Source organism: Dromiciops gliroides, chromosome 2 (genome assembly GCF_019393635.1).
Source record: "Dromiciops gliroides isolate mDroGli1 chromosome 2, mDroGli1.pri, whole genome shotgun sequence".
Taxonomy (NCBI): Eukaryota; Metazoa; Chordata; class Mammalia; order Microbiotheria; family Microbiotheriidae; genus Dromiciops; species Dromiciops gliroides.
Window position 1 is genome coordinate 267,475,757 of NC_057862.1, and position 23,636 is coordinate 267,499,392.

The following is a 23,636-nucleotide window of genomic DNA, read 5'->3' on the forward strand; positions in this document are numbered from 1 at the left end:
TCCTCTACTGAGCTCCCTGGATATGCTTCCTCTAAGTCAACTCTCAACTACCAAAGCTAGTTCTGTCGAATTCATAGTCAGCTCTTTTCTCTGCTGCCAGAGGTCATACTTTTTGAAGCTGCTTTTTGCCTGACATTTCCACTCTTGCTCCCTGCTGTAAACAAATGTTTTCTACTGGGCAAGTAAAATGCTATGGCACAGGTAATAAAGAAAAAGCTGCTTTTTGACTTTAATGTATCTTTACCACCTCCAGGGTCAACAAACAACCTTTGCTTTTTAAAAAGTTTTACCAGGGGTGTAACTAGCTAATCTTCAACCCTATACCAAGCTCTCCTAATTCAGGAAGGAAAACTTTTTCACACTTGGAAAAACAATAACAAGGCCTAGATCCATTTTTGTACTTAATATATTAATACCTGTTACTTCTGCTATCTGCTCCTTGATTTTTATGATTTTATGATCTGCTAAACTGCTAAACCAGCTCCAATTAAGTTTTAAAGGATTGAGGAGGGAAGAGGATGTAACAGTTTTGATTATCTGGCTTTTCCTAGAATCTCCTTGAGCCAAAAGGGAAACAAGAGATCTGGTAGGGAGGATTGCTAAAGCAATTCTCCACTTAAAAAAAAGGTTCCCAATGTTTTTGGATTTAGGGTATTATAATTATTTGATTTTACAATGCCCATTTTTTCTAAAAATGGCCTATGATCTTATAAAAATTTTTTTTTTTTGATGAGGCAATTGGGGTTAAGTGACTTGCCCAGGGTCACACAGCTAGTAAGTGTCAAGTGTCTGAGGTTGGATTTGAACTCAGGTCCTCATGACTCCAGGGCCAGTGCTCTATCCACTGCACCACTTACCTGCCCCAATCTTATGAAAAATTAATCAATGAGAATTCATTTTAAGAATGCCACAATCAAGAATAGTAGGAAACATGCTGTGGTGTCATAAAAGGGACAGGAACCATATCTTCAAGACTTAAGTAACTTCTTCACAATCTAGTACTGTATGCTTCTAAAATGCTATGAATACTATCATGGGGAGAAACTTTCCCTAACTCCCTACAGTTTTGCCTCTCTAACAATCTCACAGTAGTATGTCTCCTTGAAGGAAGTCCTCTTTCTCTCATGGAAAAGACCTTTAAGTAAATTAACAGAAATTACAGGTGTTGATATGTTCATTAAAATGCAAAAATGTATTTAGGACTTGTTACTGCTTTACAAAGTATGAAAAAGATTTCCTGACTGAACAAAGCTAAGAGCTATATAAAGAAAAAACAGAGTTCTAGATGTTTTATCTCCTTCTGTCCCAATATTTCTCCCAGGGATGTCAAACAAATTAAGTGAGGAAAGAAAAAGATATAAAAGAAAGTTGCATGTTTAAAAAAAATTTTTTTTAGAAAAGAAAATTTTCTAACTAGGTGATTATAATGTAGTAGAAAAAATACTGAACTTGAGTCAGAAAGTCTGGGTTCAAACTCCACCAGGGGTTCTTGAAAGGGTTGCTGTGTGACTTCAGACAACTTCACTGAGTCTGTTTCCTCACCTTTAAAATTGGGGTACTATTTTTGCACTACTATCTCCCAGTGTTGTGAGAAAAGTGCTTTATAAAGAGTAAATAAAGCACTATATAAATGTCATAATTATTAATTTCATTAATAAAAATAATTCCCTTTTCTCTCAGAGCCAAACAATTCATTGCCCTTTCACAATTCATTTCCCCTAACACAAGATTTTCTTCACCCTTCTTCTACCCTACTACTTTGGTCTTACACAAATTACACAAACCCTATCCCAAACATATGGGGCAGGAAAAAAGAGGGAGGCAGGTTTACTGAAAAAATTAATAAAGTTTACCTTTAAAATAATGACATTTTATTTTAATACATAGTTATAAATATATTTTGTCAAAATATATGATCAATATGGTCAAAACATTTGCACGTAAAGTCATAAATAAGGTCAAGGTGAATGTTTAGGGTGTTGCTTTTCTTTTTAAAAAAAGATAAAAAGTCCAGCTATAAGGGAACAGTCTGTGTGGGTAAGTGGTTGGGTGGGAGGGTGAGGGGGAGTGTGTGTTTGTGCATGTGTGTATCCTCTCCCCTTCCCACCGAAAGCTGCCCAAGTCTCAGCGACACCCACATCCTTCTACCACCATCTCCTGATAGTTTTTAAGTACAACCTTGTCATATTCGTCTAGGTACAGCATGGAAATAGCACTCAACTCTGTGGGCACACAGCAAGCTTTGGGGATGCTAGAATTGACTGAGTTGACCAGGGTCTGAACGATGGCATGGTTGGTGGAATTGAGGTGGTCAGTGAGAGGGAAGGGGCAGTCCCCCTGGCAGTAGAAGGCATGATAACCTGGGGGAGCCACGATCCAGTCATTCCAGCCTACATCACTGAAGTCCACATAGAGGGGATGTCGCCTGCAGTTCTTGCTCTTTTTTCGGGGCCGCTGTGGATGGTACTTTGGACTGCGTTTGGCTCTTTGGTGACGGATCAAACTATGTCCCCGACCATCATGGCCGAAAGTGACCAGGAGGGGCCGGAATTGGGCCCAATCCCCGCCCCCTTGAGGTAAAGATCGGCTAATCCTGACATGCTGACCCTGATGGGTCTGTCTCTGGTGGAGGTGAGTTACCTCAATAGCTAGCCCATGGTTGGGCTGTTTTTCCTGAGTCCATCGAAGGACTGCAGGGCTTACATCAAAACTTTCCCACTGAGTCACATTGTGATGGACAAGTCTGGTGTCTAGTAGTCGAGTAATGAGGTTGTCTGGCATGGTCACTGCTGGGGGCTTCATGACTTCATAAATATTGATCCTATGGAAACCCAGCTCCCAATCAGGACTCTGATCAACTTGTTCCCTATATAGTCGAAGCTCTGCAGAAGAGATAACCTCATTCTCCGGAATGCTGCTGAGGTTAAAGAGAAAACGAAAAGCAGGATTTTCTCTGGTCCCTGGGATGCTCTCCAGATGTTCTAGGCACAGAAGGGGAAAAGGAAAACAGAGTTCATTAACTGTTTTTATTTCTTGAGAGAGGGGGAAATCAAGAGAAAAATCAAAATACAACTAAAGGGTTGAACTTTGAATTTTAGGGACATAAATTTAGGTGTTTAGTTTAAACCAGCAACTCTCAAATAGGCAAAAACACAACTATCAAGCACCAAAAACAGAAAGAAATTCCCATCTTCCTTTATATTTCTAATAATTTCCATGTGTCAGCCCCTTACTCCAACATGGTCAGACTCTCCTTTAAAAACATCTTGGCTTTGTGTCCATGCTTTAGCATTTGCTCATTTGTTTTTCAAGTGTTTTTTCAAGTGGGGAAGATACAGCAAGAGGTGAAAGGAAATATACACAAACCACCACTCTGCTTCAATTTTCCAGTACTGCTAAACATTTCCCCATCGATTTAAGAAACACAGAGCAAGCCTTGTTGATCATGTTACAGAGGGGAAAATAAATTCCAATGCTGTAATGATGTTGGTGGATTAATAACTTGAGATTTACTCTGGAAAGGAAACATCCACTAGGAAACCATTCAGATAGGATTACAAGGCCCCTATTGAACAAACTTTACAAATATGCAGCTGTAGTGTTGCATTTAGTCGGTACTTTAAAAAAGAAAACTGCTTGAAAAGATGACAGAGATAATTTTGAAAAGGGGGGGCAGGGAGAGGAAAGATAAATAATAGGGGAGTCAGACAACTTTTTCCAATGATGACATTCTCTCTTTCCCCACTTCCAATGCCCTCAACCTCCTTCCTCTCTCAGTGTCTAGAGAAGTATTCTAGTATTCCATTATTATCTTACACTTAAACTAGACAGTAGCACAGGTAAAGTCGACTCTAGTTGGGGGCTTTTATTTAAATGTTCACATACATACTTTTTCTCTTGTTTTTCCCTCCCTCCTCTTAACTAAGTGAGCATAATTTCTTTTCTCCATCTCTAGGCATAGGGCATTCAGACTGACCTTCGTGATGGAAACACCTCACGGTATTGGCCCGGCTGGTAGGACGCTCTGGGTATTCCAGGCTGATGTTCTGGATTTGCTCTTTCTCCACCTCCTCCTCTCCAGACTGCAACCGGTAGAGATCCCGCATGTAATCGGGGATGACAGCGCCCTTGCTAGGCTGGGGCCGCCTACGAAGCCCAAACATCTGCAGCAGCGTAGCCTCAAAGTCCCGCAAGAGCTCATGGTTCTGCCCAGGGCGGCGTCCTCCCGAGTGGCCCTGAATTTCGGCGACTTTTTTCTTCCCCGTCTCAGGTATCAAACTAGCATGGCTCACGCCTCCTAGCAGGACTTGGCATAATAAAACGACCATCAGCATTCGGTTACCAGGAATCATGGTGTCTCTAGGGAGGGGTAAAGGGTGGAGGGTTAAATTAATAAAATAAATAAAGATGAAAATGTGTACTTGTGTATACATATATGCCCATAAATGGCGGCCAAGATTAATAACCAGTCCAAAGATAAAGTCTGTGTCTCTCCTTCCCCCTACTCCGGATCAGCTGCAGCCATGCATGGTCTGAACGCAGGAATTGCCCTGTAATTACTTGTTCTGACTTGTTTACAGTCAAATAACCCTAAATCGAATAGCCTCCATTCTGTTAATCTTTTTTTATCCCAGTTGCTATCTTAGCCATGATCTCAACTTGGCTTGCCCAAGGATAAACAGTTAACATTGAAGGGTTTGGAGGGGTGTGTGTGTGTGTGTGTGTGTGTGTGTGTGTGTGTGTGTGTGTGTGTGTGTATGTGTGTGTGTGTGTGTGTGTGTGAGAAATGCCACCGGCCTCCCTTTCTCCTCCGACCCTCCCCTTCCCTCTTCTCTCTTCTTCCTCCGCCCCCCCCTTCCCTCTCCCCCCCCCCCAGCAACAGAACAACCCGCTGATTAAGACTGGGTTTGAGGGGAGTGGTAGGCTTAGAGAGTGAGGGGTGGAATCAAAGGATGCGGCAAAAGAGTTCCACCAACAGAGAAAACAGCTTTGGAGCGAACTAGAAGCCTTGTTTGTTTATTTTGAGGCTTAAGTGTTTTTAAGAGACCAGAAAAAAGGGCTTAATCGCTTCCCGATAAAACTCTTCAGAGGACTGAGCACAGGGCTCCTCCCCAGCCCCTTCGAACTGCTTTGACAAACCACTCTGAACACACAGAGAAATGATGGGCTTTCCACAAAGAGGAGAAAAATTAAGGAGAGATAAATATAAGGCTAACTGCTCGGTTTTCCTTCCTCCCTCCTCGCCCCCCCCCCCCATTTCCCTTCCCTACCACTTGCGCTTCCCTTCTTAGAAAAGTACCAGATTTGAAGGCAACTTAAATTGCATTTGGAGCTGAAGAGCGTAAGGCTGCGAAGAAATTAGGGACGATAATAATGCATATCAGAGATAGAGATTATTACACTGAAGAAAGGGAGAGTGGGGAGAAAGAAAGAAGCTGGGGCATAAATTAATGGGGGGAGTTAAAAAAAAAAAAAAGAGGCGTCTACTCACTGACAGAAAACAAGGCATATAAAAACAGTCCATGATTCTTGACAGCCAATCTTTGAACAAACTTTCTTGAAAAGCTCAGGGGAGCTACGGCTGTGCACTGCTCGGGATGGCACTATGCAATGGCTCCTAAAATGAATATTTGAATATAATGAGACTCCCAACCAGACAGGATCTGTTTTTCTTCCAGCCCCTCAAAGTCACGTGAAGCTAGTCTCCGCCCCTCGAGCTGAGACTCTCGTCCCTCCCCGGGAGGCAAAAGGGTCATTCTTTCCTCCCCCCACCCCCTTATCCTTCCCACTCTCCGCCCCTTCCACTCCCTGTACACCTTCCCACCCCATAGTCTATCGCAGCGCCTCCAGCGACTCCGGGAACCTAGCCGGTGGCTGGGTGCTTAGCTGGGTCCACTGGGTATACTAAATTCGAGCAGTCCAGGGGAAACTTCCAGTTCAAAGCGCTAAGAATCCAGCTAATTCAAGCAATGATGAGAAAAAGCTACTTGGGAGGAAAGGGAAAGGGGGAGACTATCCTCTCTACCTGCAGATTGTATGAAGGATGTGTGAAAAATCTCCGGCCAAAGGTTCAGAGGTGCCACTTAAATGTGAACCCACTTCTATGTCTGTGCCTTTTAACAAGAAGCTCAAGGGAATTCTGGAATTCTTGCGTCTTTTATTGGACGCAATTGACATAAGTCATCTATATCACAAGATCTGCGCTAGTTGTTTCTTTAAAAAAAGAAAACAGGGAGGAACATACACACAGCAACTACTTCCTCCTGAAAACCTGTTACAGTCAAATACTGCTTTCCAAAGAAAAATCACCACAAACAACAGCAGACATCAAGTTCAGAGACCACCCTGCTTCAAGCTAAAGGTTTCTGATCGACCCTTGGGAGTGTCGACAGGGAATATGAAGACTAAAAAGGGAAATAGCCATTTTCTCAACTTTCTTTTATTACAAGGATTCTTAAATAAATAGTTTAAGGGCACCTCCTTCATTTGAACTTGGCAAAAGAGTACCCCGAATCCAAAAAAGTCAGTAAAACTGACTTTCACAAAAAACCCATCAATGTCCAGGTTTATATTCAGGACCACCAGCCAGTTTTAAATTAGACATAACCCCCAGAAAAACACACCCCTTCAGAAATGTTTCTTAACTTTTTCAATTCTTGATCGGTGACTTTTCATACTCTAACTTCATTGTACAGCATAAATCCCATCTGGTCAAATAATTAAATAATAGTGAAACAGCTTTTGGTGTGAAAAATTTCTCTCCTGCAAACATCTACAAATAAAACATTTACAAAAATAAATCCCTACCCGCTCCATCGCAAACAATTCAGTGGTACTACTCACTTTCTCCTTTTCTCTGTCAGTTTCCCTATTGGCTTCCTTTTCTTCAACTCTTCCATGATCCCTCTAATTTAGTCTGTTTGCTTCCCTTTTAAAAAACATTTTTTTTTTCCTTTCATGAGCCACTTAGGTGAAACAGAATTTTTGGAGCAAAGGAAAATAGCTCCAGATAACTTGGAATCTCACAACAAACAATTCACTCTCCCTGAACTCCAACCCAAGAAACGGATTTACTGAAACTCTTATTGCTCTCTGGAGGATTGAACCTAGTTTTAATCATCAGTTTAGAAGCAGACACCCAAAGGAATAAGTAATCTTTTATTGTCCTTTTGGTTTCTTTACTTTCCCTGGATAAAGTGGGGTTCAGTATAAATAGTGGAAAGGGATAGAGCAACTAATTCCCTATGAAGTCTAGATTCTTGAAAAGCCCCTTAGAATAACTCGACTGAGTAGACAAGATCATCCTAATGGACAGGAGTAGAGAAGAATAGAAAAAAATGTTTTGCTAATTTGCCAAAATTCTCTGCATTAGACTATGCAATAGAAAAATATTTTCCAAGGCAACGCCTCTCTGAAAACACTAGTAAATCTGACTACAGGAGCACTGGAAGATGTGTGTGTGTGTGTGCGTGTGTGTATGTGTTTTATAACAATAATAAGGTCTAATCATATTTTAAAAATAAATATGTGTATGTAGTTAGGAAACTCCTTTAACTCACTCTTTCCTTTCTTTGGTGGTGGTAGGAGGATATTTTTCAGGGGAAGTTTCAGAAATCAAGCGCCTTGTTTACTTTTTGAAAAACTAACTCCTCTAAGTCCCAGATGTTCAACGGAAAGAAAAGAAAAAAACCCAACTGCTCTGTGGCTCCTTTGGGTAAGGAGCCTCCCACTAACATACATTTTCTAGTTTAAGAATGGAGGGAACTACTGAGTGATCCCTGCTGCTTTAAGTCTCACATTCGTTTCAGAAGAATTTACCAGGACAGTGGCAGACTCATCTCCTGACACTATCTTTGTCTTGCTTCCCAATTTCACAAAAGAATTCCTTCTCTCCTTTGCTCTCCTCTGCTCTCAAATGGACATGCTCAGAACTCTCTAGATGGCTCCAGTCTCAAACTACAGAATCGGTGTTCCCTATAAGGTGTGCCCACATTCCCTACCCTACATGAGGACTACAGAACTCTCAGCTCTCTTTTCTCTCCAGTGACTCCTCTAACACAATTGAGAAGGCAGTTTCCACAGCCCAGAGCAAAGATACTTTGCTTTGGGTTCCAGGAAGCAATATTTAGCAACCCCTACAAAGAGTTTCATCTCCCCCATTCTGTTTCATTCTGTTTCTTCTTATAACTATAGGACAGAAGTGTACTCTGCAGCTACAAGTTCATTATATGCTGGAGTCATCATCCCTTATTTAAACATTTCATTTTTATTTTCTTTAGTCTTGTGTGGGGAGGAATAAGAAATGAACAAAACTTCCCCACAACCTACCCCCACCCCTCTCTCTCCCTCCTTCCCTCTCTCACTTCCTCCCACTCCCTTTCTTAGAAGCCTCATTGAAGTCTTTTTCCTGGTGCCTGCTATATCCCTAGCCTATTATTGCTTACCGTGTCTTTTCAGAGTAGCAGAATCTTGAGGAGTTCTGTCTGAAAGGTTGTAGTAAACCTGTCCAGAAACCAAAGGCAGAGTCTTTAAAAAGCCTTTAATTATCATCTTATCAGTGAGATAAACAATCACCACGCAAGCAGAATCAATTCTTGATAGAGTAAAATGGTCTTGCATACCCAACATTTGCCGTCTTCTCTACGCTTCTCTCCCTCCTTTTCTTCCCTCTTTTATCCTTTTCTTCCTCTCTTTCTCTCTGCAGCCCTGCCCTTCTTTCCTTTTTCACACTTGGGTCCACCCCTCCTTCTCCTCTTCTAGCCTCTCCTCCCCTTCTTGCTTCTCCTTGTTTTTCTCCTCCCTTTTTCCAAGTGAGAGCCCGCCCACATCCTTTAATCCTGCAAGCTAACCTCCTAAAGCAGCCTTAATTCTAAACCCCAGAGTTTCTGAATCTCCTTTTTCCATTCTAATATAGCTTGTGGAGCTCACCTGGGGACCAAGTTCAGTGGTACTAGAAAGCATGCACAGACTAGTCTGCTTGCTCACAAGAAATACCCATGGGAGTCTGGCCTTCCCTTAAGTTTAGAGTAACTGCTACTCAAACTGATTATTAAACACTGAGTAATCATAATTTATCCTGAGTAATTAGAGATAATGAAACACTTCTAAAATCAAATTATGTAGAAAGGAGCAGTTGGATTAGTTTGCTGTCTTTAAATTGTTAAAAGATTTCTAAATGCTGAGAAACAAGCTGTGAACAGTTTTCTAGAAGGGTCACTTCTAATAGTCTGAAGCGTAAAAAACTTTCCCCACCATGTCTATTAAAAGGCCTTTGCAGGGGGCAGCTAGGTGGTGCAATGGATAAAGCACCAGCCCTGGATTTAGGAAGACCCAAGTTTAAATCTGGTTTTAGACACTTGACACTTACTTGCTGTGTGACTCTGGGCAAGTCACTTAACCCTTATTGCCCTGCAAAAAAAAAAAAAAGAAAAGAAAAAGAAAAGGCCTTTGCTTATGTGTTTATGTATATAGACATCTATATACATCTATATGTATGTGTATTATATATACATGCACATATTTGTCTAAGTATGTGTATGTCCAGGCCTGGGATTTAACTGGTGTAGGGAGCTCCCAGTAAGGTAACTCTATTAATTCAGAGAGGTGACTTTTATAATTTGTAGTCATCATGTTTCCTGGAGCACTGAGAAATTACATAACATGCCCAGGTTTACAGTGCCAGGATAAGTCGGAAGCTAAACTTTAAATAAGGTTTTCCTGATTCTGAGCCAGGTGTGCTCTCCATCCCCTTAACCCATACTGCTTTTATTTGTGTGAATATATATGAAATCACAGATTACAGTGTATACAATGCCATCCACAATGATCTCAATACTGCCTTAAACTCCTTGACCCTCTCCCACAGATATACAGAAGTAAGCCATTAATTTTGGGGGTGACAGTCTGGAGTTCTTAAAGAACAAGTAGGATTGAAAAGTGACTCAAAGTGCAGGACTAGAAGTCTAATTTTAAAAAACGTTTACAATTCTACCTAAATTAATGTACTTATACAGTGCCATACCAATCAGACTACCTAAACTTTATTTTATAGATTTTATAAATTATTTTATATTAATAAAATTATTATTTGTAGAAAAAATAATAACAAAATTAATCTGGAAGAACAAAAGGTCAAGAACATCAAGGGAACTAATGGAAAAAAATGTACAGGAAGGTGGGCTAGCTGTACCAAATATAAAGCTATTTCAGAAAAACCTGGAAAGACTTCCATGAACTGATGCTGAGTAAAATGAGCAGAACCAGGAGAACATTGTACACAGTATCAATAACATTGTGTGATGATAAACTGTGATAGACTTAACTATTCTCAGCAATACAATGATCCAAGATAATTCCAAAGGACTCATGATGGAAAATGCTCTCTACATCTAGAAAAAAGAACTGTGGATTCTGAATGTAGATTGAACCACACTGTTCCTACTTTTTGGCTGGTTTTTTTCCTTTTTTGAGGTTTTTCTCTTGTGTTCTGATTCTTCTATTCACAACATGACTAAATGTAGAAATATGTTTAATGTGATTGTACATATATGTGACTAATACAGCATCTCGAATCTGCTCGGGCTGCTCCACATGTCAGTCTTATAATCAGTATGCTTTTAAGGCCAAAGCTTATGGAGGGCGTCCTCTAGCATATACACCTTTTGAGCACTTACAAATTGATTATATTACTATGCCAAAAGCAGGACATTATAAATTTTGCCTTGTTATAGTTGATCAGCTCACTCGGTGGGTGGAGGCCTTTCCCAGCCCCCGAGCCACAGCTGCCTTTGTTGCCAAAATTCTTCTTAAAGAGATAGTTGAAGGGAATTAATATAATAGTGCGTTGCATATTAAGTTGAAGAGATAGTACCTCGTTTTGGCCCACCAGCCCGCATCGATTCTGACAAAGGCACACATTTCACTGATTAGAGTTTACGCCCTACCATCCACAAAGTTCAGGCCAAGTCGAACGTATGAATAAAGAGCTTAAGAGTATGATTGGCAAATTATGTACTGAAACCCATTTGAAATGGCCTGATGTTCTACCATTGGCATTAGTCTATCTAGAAAACCAAAAGCTGCTTCCATTTACTAGTTTGGGAGATAAATTAAGGGAAAGGTTAAGTAGGGGAGATTTATGATCTAATATCCAATTTTAAATCTCACAGTTTGGCGACTACGAAGTGACCCTGTTTCAAAGGGAAATGCACGAGCCGATTCTGCAGCCAAGCTTGCTGCATTAGAAGCTCCTGAACATGTATTTAACCTTTCACCTTCTGAGGATATTCCTTCCAACCTAACCTATGACGATTCTGAAATAGAAAAGTGGAAAAAGAAATTTAAGGCGAAACAGATCAATGGCATCTGGGTGTCTCCGGAAGGTAAGCCATTTCTTCCCCGGAAATTCTACCACCAGGTATGCCTCTCTGTTCACAGAAAAGGCCATTTTGGTACACAAGGCATTGTAGACTCTATTAAGAGAACCTGGATAGCACCAGGTGTGACTAATACAGCATCTCGAATCTGCTCGGGCTGCTCCACATGTCAGTCTTATAATCAGTATGCTTTTAAGGCCAAAGCTTATGGAGGGCGTCCTCTAGCATATACACCTTTTGAGCACTTACAAATTGATTATATTACTATGCCAAAAGCAGGACATTATAAATTTTGCCTTGTTATAGTTGATCAGCTCACTCGGTGGGTGGAGGCCTTTCCCAGCCCCCGAGCCACAGCTGCCTTTGTTGCCAAAATTCTTCTTAAAGAGATAGTTGAAGGGAATTAATATAATAGTGCGTTGCATATTAAGTTGAAGAGATAGTACCTCGTTTTGGCCCACCAGCCCGCATCGATTCTGACAAAGGCACACATTTCACTGATTAGAGTTTACGCCCTACCATCCACAAAGTTCAGGCCAAGTCGAACGTATGAATAAAGAGCTTAAGAGTATGATTGGCAAATTATGTACTGAAACCCATTTGAAATGGCCTGATGTTCTACCATTGGCATTAGTCTATCTAGAAAACCAAAAGCTGCTTCCATTTACTAGTTTGGGAGATAAATTAAGGGAAAGGTTAAGTAGGGGAGATTTATGATCTAATATCCAATTTTAAATCTCACATATATAAACTATATCAGATTGCTTGCTGTCTTGGGGAGGGGGGAGGGAAGGGAAGGAGAAAAATTTGGAACTAGAAATATTATGAAAACAAATGTTGACAACTATCTCTATTAGAAAATAATAAAATACTTTTATAATTAGAAAAAATGTTTACATACACATCAGAATTGTTTCCCCTTTGCTTAACTTCCCAATGATCACTCCCAATTAACAGATCTTTCGCAGGTCATAGGTACCTTTAAAAAAAAAATAAACATTTTTATTTAAAGTTTTGAGTTCTAAATTTTATCCCTCCTTCCCTCTCTCCCCTCCCCCCTCATTGAGGTGGTAAGCAATCCGATGTGGGTTATATATGTGTAACTATGGAAAACGTTGCCATATTAGTCATTTTGTACAATAAAACTTGAATAAAAGAAAAAAATGAAAGTGAAAAATACCATACTTCAGTCTGTGTTCCATCAATATCAGTTCTTTCTTTGGAGATGGATAGTATGCTTCATCATTACTTCTTTGGGATTGTCTTGGATCATTGTATTAATGAGAATAGTTGTCATTCACAGTTCTTCATCAGACAATATTGTTGTCTCTGTGCACAATGTTCTCCTGGTTCTGCTCACTTCACTATACATCAGGTCATACAAGTCTTTCTGAAATCATCCTGATTGTCATTTCTTAAGGCACAATAATATTCCATCACTATCATATACTGCAGCTTGTTTAGCCATTCCCCAATTGATGGATATTCCTTTGATTTCCAATTCTTAGCCACCACAAAAAGAGCTTCAATAAATATTTTTGTACAAATATGTCTTTTTCTCTTTTTGGGAATGTCTTTGGGATATAAACCTAACAGTAATATTGCTGGATCAAAAGGTATGCACAGTTTTGTAGCCCTTTGGATCTATAAACCAGCATGGTTGGATCAGTTCACAACTCCACCAACAGTGGATTAGTGTCCCAGCTTTCCCACATCCCCTATAACATTCCATGTTTTCCTTTTATGTTGTACTTGCCACTCTGATATGTGTGAGGTGATACCTCAGAGTTGTTTTAATTTGCATTTCTCTGATCAATAGTAATCTAGAGCATTTTTTTCATGTGATTATAAATAGCTTTGATTTCTTTGTCTGAAAACTGCCTGTTGACCATTTATCAATTGGGGAATGACTTGTCTTTTTATAAATTTGACTCAGTTCTCTTTATATTTGAGAAATGAGGCCTTTATCAGAGATAATTGTTGCAAAAAAATCTTTCCCAGTTTTCTGCTTCCCTTGTAATCTTGGTTACATTAATTTTGTTTGTGCAAAAAGTTTAATATTATATAGTCAAAATGATCTCTTTTACATTTTGTTTTGCTCTCTGTATCTTCTTTGGTCCTAAATTCTTCCTCTGCCCAGAAATCTGACAGAAAAATGATTCACAGGTGCACTTTTTTTAAAGATATGAATCTCTTATCTATCCTCTGTTTTGTTTTTGTTTGTTTGGTTGGTTTGGGGTTTTTTTTTGGCAGAGCAATGAGGCTTAAGTGACTTGCCCAGGGTCACACAGCTAGTAAGTGTCAAGTGTCTGAGGCCAGATTTGAACTCAGGTCCTCCTGAATCCAAGGCCAGTGCTTCATCCACTGCACCACCTAGCTGCCACCTCCTCTGCTTTGTTTTTAAGAAGAAAAAGAAATAAAGGGGAAAAGTACAACCCCCTGTCCCAAAGCCCATTAGTATGGGACTCTCTTTCTTTATTGGTGGGGATGAATGCCCTGCCCTATGTGAGGGGTGGGGTAGAAGTTGGAGACAGATGAAGGTTTCAGTTCTATGCCAGTCCCTTTTGGTACTCTTCAAGCAACAGTTCAAACTTCAAGTCTTCTTCAGACATCAAGTCTCTTTAGGCTTCCAGCTTTGAGAGGAAAGATGGAAGTAGCTGGCCCAAGAGCTGACAGTCTCTATCATGTCCCCATTCCCAGTTTGCTACTCTAGAGACATCAGAGAGTTTCCCTAATGGTTGAGCTGAATTAACTCACTCCCAAAGGGAGAGCCCTTCCACTCTATTGTTGTCTGGTATATATTATCTGATGTATACCTTGATTTCTATTTTGTTATGATTTGGATGACTGGGTTTCCTTGCTGTTTGCTAGATGTGTTCATTGTGGATCTGGTATTAGGCAAGGAAACCTTGTATATAGAGCTTGATGTCCTCCTACCATCCCCCCAAATGACAAAGTAATAAAAAGTTAGCTCAAATCAAATCATAACCCCCAAATGAACAATATTTAAGGGAGCAGGAATATATACCTCTAGTACAGTAACCCTTCCCTCTGTGGAGAGCAGAATGGTGTTCTCTGGCCTAAACCTTCTGCTTCCCCTATTAGCAGGAATTAAATTTTCCCTTGTAGAAAGAGTTGGAAGATATGGGGGGGGGGGAAGCTAGAGATGTCTATTTTGCCTCTCTTTAAGCCACCTACAAGGACAAAATCCTTGCTACCTATAGAAAATTTGAAATGCTATAGCTATAAGAAAGACCAGTGTCACTTCCAATGATCACTGTAATTTTAGATGACTTCTCATCTCTTCTGAAACATAGTAGCAATGTTCAATACACTCAAGATATAAATGAAACATCTTTTCCCAAGATTTCTCTTTTACAAGATAAAGGTTAAAACAGTTCCAGCAGAAAAGTTGTCTTTATTTTTCTTCTGTCTCCTCTAATTTTTCTCACATCACAGCTTTTAACACATTCTTACTACATTCATTATTCATGAAATAGTCTTCATAATATATATATATATATATATATATTTTTAGTGAGGCAATTGGGGTTAAGTGACTTGCCCAGGGTCACACAGCTAGTAAGTGTTAAGTGTCTGAGGCCAGATTTGAACTCAGATACTCCTGACTCCAGGGCCGGTGCTCTATCCACTGCGCCACCTAGCTACCCCCATAATATTTCTTTACAACATGAGATAAAAATTTCTCACATAAATTTTCCCTCGGTCTCTTTTTCTTTATCTTCTCCATAGTTCTCAAATTATCTCCATTCTTTCTTTCTTTTTTTTTAGACTTTTTTTTTTTTTTTAGTGAGGCAATTGGGGTTAAGTGACTTGCCCAGGGTCACACAGCTAGTGTTAAGTGTCTGAGGCCGGATTTGAACTCAGGTACTCCTGACTCCAGGGCCGGTGCTTTATCCACTGCGCCATCTAGCTGCCCCTCCATTATTTCTTTCTTCATAGTCTCTCAAAACTTCCAGTCTAAATACCAAATCTTCCACATTCCATCATGCTCTTAAAGTTATAGTAACAGTAAACAGCCTCTATAGGAGAGGCTATTAAAATTAGTGTTATACTTTTGTTGGTTGGTTGGTTATTGTCTTTCATTCTCTAAAAGGACCAAAATAATATCACTGTGTTGGGGTCAAGGTACAGTGTGTCTTGACCAATATAAGCTCTACCACAGGTTGGGCACCATATGAACATTTTGAGTGGAGATATATCTAAATTTGCACATCTCACATTTCCTTTGAGCTACTGCAATTCTGCTTGACCCATAGAGTACAGCACCTTCTTTGATACAGCCATGCTATACTGGGAAGTCCTGTGACATTATCTCCTGCATCTCCCAATTGATTCCAAAGTTCCAAAGTTCTAGAGACCTTGAGAGGTGAGAGAGGAATGCATTGGGAGAAAGGGAAAGGGAGAGGTGGAATGGGGTAAAGTATCTCACATACCAAGAAACAAGAAAAAGCTTATGGAGTGGAGAAGATGGAGGTAGTACAGGGGCATGAGTAAGCCTTTCTTTCATCAGAATTGGCTCAAAGAGGGAATAACATACACATTCAATTGGGCAAAGTAATCTATCTAACATTGCAGGAAAGTAGGAGGGGAAGGGAATAAAGGGAGAAGGGTGAAAGAAGGGAGGGCAGATTTCAGGAAGGACAGTCAGAAGCAAAACACTTGAGGAGGGATAGGGTGAAAGAAGATAGAAAATAGAATGAATATCATGGGGAGGGAATAAAATGGAGGGAAACAAAGAGGAAAGAGCAATGTAAGATATGATGATGATTGATGGATGGATGGATTGATTGAATGATTGATTAATGGATTGATGATGATTGGATGAGGATGGGGATTGATTGATGATGAGGATTGATTGATGATAATAATAAAATATATGGTATTAAGGGGCAGCTAGGTGGCACAGTGGATAGAGCACTGGCCCTGGATTCAGGAGTACCTGAGTTCAAATCCGGCTTCAGACACTTAACACTTACTAGCTGTGTGACTTGGGCAAGTCACTTAATCCCAATTGCCTCACTAAATATATATATATATATATATATATATATATATATATATATATATATGTATGTATGTATATATGGTATTAATTTTGCTGGGCTATTGTGAAGAAAATTCTTTGTCAGATATAAGGTACTACATAGATGTTATCTATTACTGTTGTTGCAAGAATCAACCTCATGGGTTTATTGTAAGGAAATCTCTCTTTAAAGTAAATGTCGTTTACTATATGAAAAAGATAAACAGGATGTTATCAGAAAAACCTGGAAAGACCTACATTAGCTGATACAACATGAAATATATACAAAATAACAGCAATACTGTAAGATGATCTGCTGTGAATGACTTGCTTATTTTCAGCTGAAAGTCTATGAAAATGCAACGTTCATCTACAGAGAGAACCGATGGTTTCTGAATACAGATTAAAGCATAATTTTTTGTTTGTTTGTTAGTTTCAGCAATGCAATGATCGAAGACAATTCTGAAGAGACCTTGAAAGTGTTCTTGGAACACTTCTTCTGATCTCTGTGTGAACACTTACCTTGTGTGAGTTCACCATAAAATAGTCTTTTAGGCAAACTTATTTTTGGCTTTTGAACAACACAGCCAATCCATCAGAGTGGTTCTCTCTGCAATAGGGTTTGTTTGCTTGGCAGTTCAACTCCAGGAAAGATCTCAGTGCCCAGTACCTTATCTTGCTAGGTGATCTTCAGAATCTTCTTAAGACAATTCAAATGGAAGTGATTCAGTTTCCTATTATGGCACTGGTATACCAGCCAGGTTTCAAAGGCATACAACCATGAGTTCAACACAATGGTTCTGTAGACCTCCAGTTTGGTAGGCAACCTAATATCTCTTTTTTCCCATACTTCCCTTCAGAATCTCCCAAACTCTGAGCTACCTCTGGCAATGTGTACACCAACCTCACCATCTATATGGACATTCCTGGAGAGTATACAGCCAAGGTAAGTGAATTTATCCACATCATTCAAAATTTCTCCATTTGCTGTAGGTGGTTCCATGTGTAACTGGTACAATGGTGGCTAGTGGAGAACTTTTGTTTACTTGGTGTTAATTGTCAGGCCAAAATTAGTACAAGTGGCAGAGAATTAATTCATACTCTATTTCATCTCCCCCTGAGGTTGTACTGAGTACACAATCTCCTATGAATGAAAAATTATGCACCAACTCTCTCTTCACTTTATTCTTGGTTTATAGACTTTTTGAAGTTAAATAATTTACTGTCAGTGTGGTGGCTGACCTTGATACTGTTTCATCCTCCGTGAAGGAATTCAACAATATTTCTGAAAACATCATGATAAAAAGCATGGGAGTAAGTACCCTGCTTTGGTGACTGGGAAAGCTGGAGAGAATCATCTATTTTCCATAATCTGTGCAAGCATGCCATCATGAAGCCTCTTCATCATGAAGAGATTCCAGAGTCATCAAACTGTTGAGGAAAACAAATTCAATTCTTTTCCTCTTTTTCCCATCTCAAGACCATTTGTGGGCCTTCATTTACTCTGTTTGCTTTTATAGAGCAGAATACAAATAAAATTGATTTGGACTGAATCAAAGATCAACCCTTTGAAAGCTTATAATCAAAAGACAAACGCAGTATAATACAATTTTTGTTACCATTTTTTTCTTTAACTTCCCACTTCTCAGATATTGTTAGGGAGAACTAGGTGGTGCACTGGGTAGGGTGCTGGGCCTAGAGTCAGGAAGACTTGGGTCCAAATCCAGCCTTAGATACTTATTAACTGTATGACCCTGGGCAAGTCACTTAACCCTGTTTGCCTCAGTTTCCTCATCTGAAAAATTATCTGGAAAAGGAAATAGCAAACCACTCTACTATCTTTGCCAAAAAATCCACAAATGGGGTCGCTAAGAGTTGTATATGAATGAACAACAAAGTTAATTCTGCCTCCACAACATCTCTCATTTCTGGCCCCTTCTCTCTATTCACACAGCCACTACCCTAGTTTTGGTCATTATCATCTTTTGAATTAATATTAAAATAGCATTCTATTTGGTCTTGCTGCTTACTGTTTCTTTCCTAATTAATTCATTCAATCCATTCAAATTTATTAAGTGTCTCTCCTATTAATCTTTCACATAGCTGCTACAGTAATTTTCCTGATGCACTAGGCTGACCTTAGCACTTCTACTATATAAGAACATTATACATTAGAATAAAGTATGATTCTCCGCTTTGACATTTAAAGCCTTCCCAGGTTTTTTGCATGCTATTCCTCTACATGGCTCCTGTGATCTTGCCAACCTAGGCTACTTGTTTTTTCCAAACTGCATCTCATTTCCTGCCTCTGTGACTGTGGTCTCCCCTGCTTGGAATGTGCTACATTGTTATCTCTCTAGATTCTGCCACCAGTCACTAATGTATCACTTTCTATAGGAAGACTTTCCTAATCCCCCTAGTTCTTAATCTCTCTCTCTCTCTCCTTCTGTCTCTGTCTCTTTCTCCTCAAATTATTTTGTATTTGTTTTTCATTTATAGTCTGTGTCTGCCAGTAGAATGTAAGCTCTTTGTGGCAAGCAACCATTTTCCACTTTTATCTTTATGTCCCTATTTTCTGGCACAGTTCCTTGAATATAGAAAGTGCTTATTCAATTGAATTAAATTAATTTAATTAAATTGAATTCTATAATTCCATGAACTCATAACAATAACTTACATTTATATAGTGAGCCAAGACTTATAAAACATTTTCCTTACAACAATTCATTGAGATTGTGCAAATTATATCATACCCATTTTACTGGTGGGGAAATTGAAGCTTCCACATGGTGTCATGGTGAGTGTTAAACATGGTCAGAGTCATACAACTATTAGTTTGAGAACTCAAATCCATATCTCTTGACTTGTAGTTCAACACTTAATTCATTGCCTTAGACATGCTTAACTCAGCTCAAATTATGTCAGTCCAGAGCTTTAATCTTTTTCTTGCTATTCACTTCTTTTTCTTTACTCCAGCTCTGCACAATTCATGGCTATAATGGGTGCAGTACTCTGTTAGACACTGGGGAGATAGAAAAATTAAATAAAACAATGTCTCTATCCTCATAGAATTTATATTCTAGTAGAGGGAAATGACATACACAAATAATTCTTCATAAGAACATAAAAAGATGTTCAGACAAAGTTCTAGTTGAGCTTCACAGGAAGAAAATGATATCAACTATCTGGTAATGGGAAGGGGTGGGTTTTGTTATTTAAGGTAAGAGAAGGAAGGAGGGCGTAATATGGAAGACTTTGTGGAAAAGTTGGCATAATGGTTTAAAAGCATAGATAGGTTTTTATCAGTGGGGATAATATAGAAAGAAGTAGATATCAGATACAGGAAATAGAATGAGCTAAAGAAGATTGGTGAACAGGGATTATTAATCTTTCCTTTAATTTAGATGTTATGTTATTCTGTACATATATGAAATATTAATATCCATGCATTACCACTGGTTCCTTTAAGCTTAATTTAGTTTCCATGCTTACCTCTTTTTGCCTATTTTCACTATAACCTTATCTGAAATTATAATTGTTTATCCCAACTTTATTTTTTTACTTCATCTAAAGCATAACAGATTCTACTCTAGTCCCTTACTATAGGTTCATTTTGCTCCCTAGCCCATCTTCCTTCTCCTTCTCCCTACCTATTTTCTTTTCTTTTTTTTTTTTTGTGGGGCAATGAGGGTTAAGTGACTTGCCCAGGGTCACACAACTAGTAAGTGTCAAGTGTCTGAGGCTGGATTTGAACTCAGGTCCTCCTGAATCCAAGGCCTGTGTTTTATCCATTGTGCCGCCTAGCTGCCCCTGCCTATTTTCTTTTTGAGTTTAATGTATTTCTATATCTCACAGTGTGCGTGCATGCATATGTGTGTGTGTGTGTGTGTGTTTTATTCAACCATCCTTTGGTTCCGGGACTGCCTTTCTCCACTGGCACCCCTTTCAAAATTTCCCCCTTCTCACATAATCCCTAGAGGGTGCTTTTCTTTCTGAGATCACAGAGGTCACTCATTCCCCTCATTTCTAACCCTTGATTTGACTCCAACATTTCACAAACTCTTCTCTATCCCTGTCCTCTCTCCCCGCTTCATATATCTTTCCACCTTGTCATTAACCTGTAAGCAGTGTTGCCAGGTTATAATGCTCTCTATCTGCCTCTTCACTGTTACCTCTACCAGATTTCCACCTTCACCACTGTCTTGTGTACATTTAGAAAAATATCTCTTACTGGTCTTTTTAGAAAGATATTTCTTACTGGTCTCTCTTTTGTCACTGTTGCTATTGCCATCCTTGCATGCTGCATTTATTCACTGTTCCTGTATCTCAGTTGTTAGGGATGTTAGAGAAGAAACTAATTTCTTCCATCCTGAATTTCTTTCTAGAAATGTTTCTGACTCTTCTTTGTTGAAAATCCATCTTTTTTCCTGTATAGTTAAGTTCAGATTTGCAGGGTGGGTTACCCTCAATTGCATCCTGAGTTCCATTGATCTTTAGAACACATTATTCCATTCCCTCCTACCATTTCTAGTGGTTTCTGAATAGTCATTCCTTTGAATTTAAAGCAATGTTATCATGTTATTTCTGAGTTGAATGTTAAATGTAAACATTATGTGTTTTTAAGTTTGCAGCTTTGTTTTTTTTTTTTTGCTGGAGGTAATCTGTGAAATCTTTCAATTAGAATTTCATTTTCTTCTATTATTTCCTTTATTATGGTGTGAAGTTGTTTTCTGGGTTTGTTTTGTTGTTGTTGCTGTTGTTGTTCTATCATGTTCTTTTGGGAGACCTATGGTCTATGACTCTGCATTCTGTCTTTGAAATCAGTATGTTTTACTTGTCTAATGAGCATATTGTCTTTTAATGTTGTTTTCTGTTTCACTTCTAACTTATTCTTTGCCTCTGTATATTTGTATTCCCATTGAAAATTCTCTCTTTTGTCTCTTTAATGAGACTTGCCATTGCAGATTCCAGTTTTCCTATTCTGCCCCTTATTTTTGCTGTGGAGAAGATAAATTCTGCTCTCATAATTCTCATTTCTTTTTCAAACCATTCAGGAAGTGTGCTGTGGTTCCATTTTCTTAAATTCCACAGGTTTTTCTGTTTCTTTGAGTGGTAGATCATTTTCCTTTGTTTTGCAACAAACTTTTTCACTAGATCTGGAGGCCATATTTCCTTCAGTTGTTACTGTTTTTCTTGCTGATTTATCTGTTTATTTCATTCATGTACCAAAATTTGTTTAGCCTTCCCCAATGCATGGGAATCTACTTTGTTTCCAGTTCATTGTGCTTCTATGTTGATGTATATTATAACTTCATTGATTTCTCTTTACTAATAGCTTGAATAAATTGATTTATTTTTTATATGGGAAAAATGATGGGAGTTTTTCTTTAATTTCCTTATCTCTTCAGCTTTGGTTCCTGAAATAAGGCTTTGTTCCAGGGGCAGGCTTAATTGCTTGCTGTGCGTTTTGGTAGGATGGTTGACCCAGCTTCCTGTGCTGACCTCCTCCTGTGCTGGGGGGGGTGGGGTGGGGAAGGGATTGGGGAGGAAGATTTCCACTTCCCTGGATCTTTAAGGCTCATAGTGTTGAATCTTAAGGACTCTTTATGGCATCTTAGAACAGAATAATTCAGGCACCTCTGAGACCTTGAGAACCTTGGCTGTCCTGGTCTGCTGCTTCTCCTCAGGGTTTCCAATATTTTCTTTTTCTGACTACCCTGGGGTTTCTTAGGATTAGACATCCTTTTTTCTACTTCTTCTCTGGACACAGTCTACATGTGTCTTTGGCTCAATTCTGGTCACACATAGATTGCTGGCTTATTTGAATGAACTAGTACTGGCTTTGCTGGAAGAGTTCTTTCCTATTTCCAATGGGCTTCTTGTTGACTTTCTTGTTCATTATTCAGTCTGGTGCAAGTTTCAGGTTTTGGCTGGAGTAGGTATGTGGGACTTATGGTCTGCCTATGTTCAGGTAGTCATTTTGACCCTAAGTCCCTCAAATTTACTTTTAGGAAAAAGTATTTACCAAGTTGGGCAACTAGGTGGCATAGTAGGTAGAGTGCCAGGCCTGGGGTTAGGAAGACTGAAATTCAAATCTTGCCTCTGACACTTACTAGCTGTGTGACCCTGGGCAAGTCACTTAAACTTGTTTGTCTCAGTTTCCTCATTTGTAAAATGAACCAGAGAAGGAAATTACAAAGCACTCCAGTATCTTTGCCAAGAAAACCTCAAATGAAGTCACAAAGAGTTGGGCACAACTGAGATAACTGAACAACAACATTTACCAAGATATTATATTGAGAAAAATCCCTCAAAAGTCTAGGGTATGGGGCGGCTAGGTGGCGCAGTGGATAAAGCACCGGCCTTGGATTCAGGAGTACCTGAGTTCAAATCCGGCCTTAGACACTTGACTTACTAGCTGTGTGACCCTGGGCAAGTCACTTAACCCCCATTGCCCAGCAAAAAAAAAAAAAGTCTAGGGTACATTCTCTTACAAATACACACAGAGGTAGTGGGAAAAGTGGGTACAAACTTGAAGTGCAAGTAGATAACACATGTGGCCAAAGGTAACTCATAGTTTCTTGTTATTAGAAACCCTTTTTAACCTTTGTGAAGGACTCATAAAGTTCCCTTAAGATGTATCTCTCTGTAGGGTTCTGAGGTTCCTTTACAGATTTCTAAAGTTGCCTTTCTTCTGGTATGTCTAATTTGCTATCCATATGTCTCTCAGCTCCAAATACAGATGCTTCCATCAGCTACTGCTACTCTATGGATACTGCTATTGCCCCAGTTGCCAGTAGGACCTCTTTGATGGCTTTGATACATCTTCCAAGCACACACAAATTGCCTAAAAGTAGGTAGGAGACAAAGACTTTCTTCTCTGTACCCAAGGGATTCCCTTTCAAAGGCTTGGCTGGAGTTGCTTCCCTGCTAGAGTGGCTTGAAGGAATTTGATCTGGCTTGATACTCAGCTCTGAAGTTCAGGATTTCCCAGTTATCATCATCTACTCCCATACAAAACATTTCATTCCTCCAAAGTTAATTAAGGACTTATTTGTACCTAGTTTATACCTTTAATTTATTATTTAATTGAATCCATAAGTTTAGGCCTTCTGTGTTTACCTTAATTGGGATAGGGACTTCTACCTTCATCCTGACAAGGGACAAAGGAATCTAGTTTTTCTGGCAGATGGAAGTTTATGGTAAAGATTAGT

At 39.3% G+C, this 23,636-nt stretch overlaps 1 protein-coding gene and 1 pseudogene across 1 annotated transcript; one reads left to right on the forward strand and one right to left on the reverse strand.

Annotated features, from left to right (window-relative positions):
* Positions 1–1,930: 1,930 nt before the first annotated feature.
* BMP4 (bone morphogenetic protein 4) lies at positions 1,931–8,681 on the reverse strand. Its single transcript, XM_043986296.1, has 5 exons — positions 8,622–8,681; positions 8,445–8,502; positions 5,492–5,617; positions 3,977–4,359; positions 1,931–2,981 (listed from the first exon to the last, which is right to left on the reverse strand). The coding sequence occupies exons 1-5, from the start codon at positions 8,626–8,628 to the stop codon at positions 2,125–2,127; spliced, it is 1,431 nt and encodes a 476-aa protein (XP_043842231.1). The 5' UTR covers positions 8,629–8,681; the 3' UTR covers positions 1,931–2,124.
* An 8,657-nt stretch (positions 8,682–17,338) lies between these two features.
* LOC122738706 overlaps positions 17,339–23,636 on the forward strand; it is a 156,520-nt pseudogene continuing 150,222 nt past the window's right edge.

Excerpts from the sequence above, each read along its gene's own strand:
- BMP4 (XM_043986296.1), bottom strand. Across the intron at positions 5,618-8,444 it reads TGCTACTCTGAAAAGACACG|GAGCCATTGCATAGTGCCAT; the intron begins GTAAGCAATAAT and ends TATTCATTTTAG. Across the intron at positions 4,360-5,491 it reads ATATGCCTTGTTTTCTGTCA|AGACACCATGATTCCTGGTA; the intron begins GTGAGTAGACGC and ends ACCCCTCCCTAG.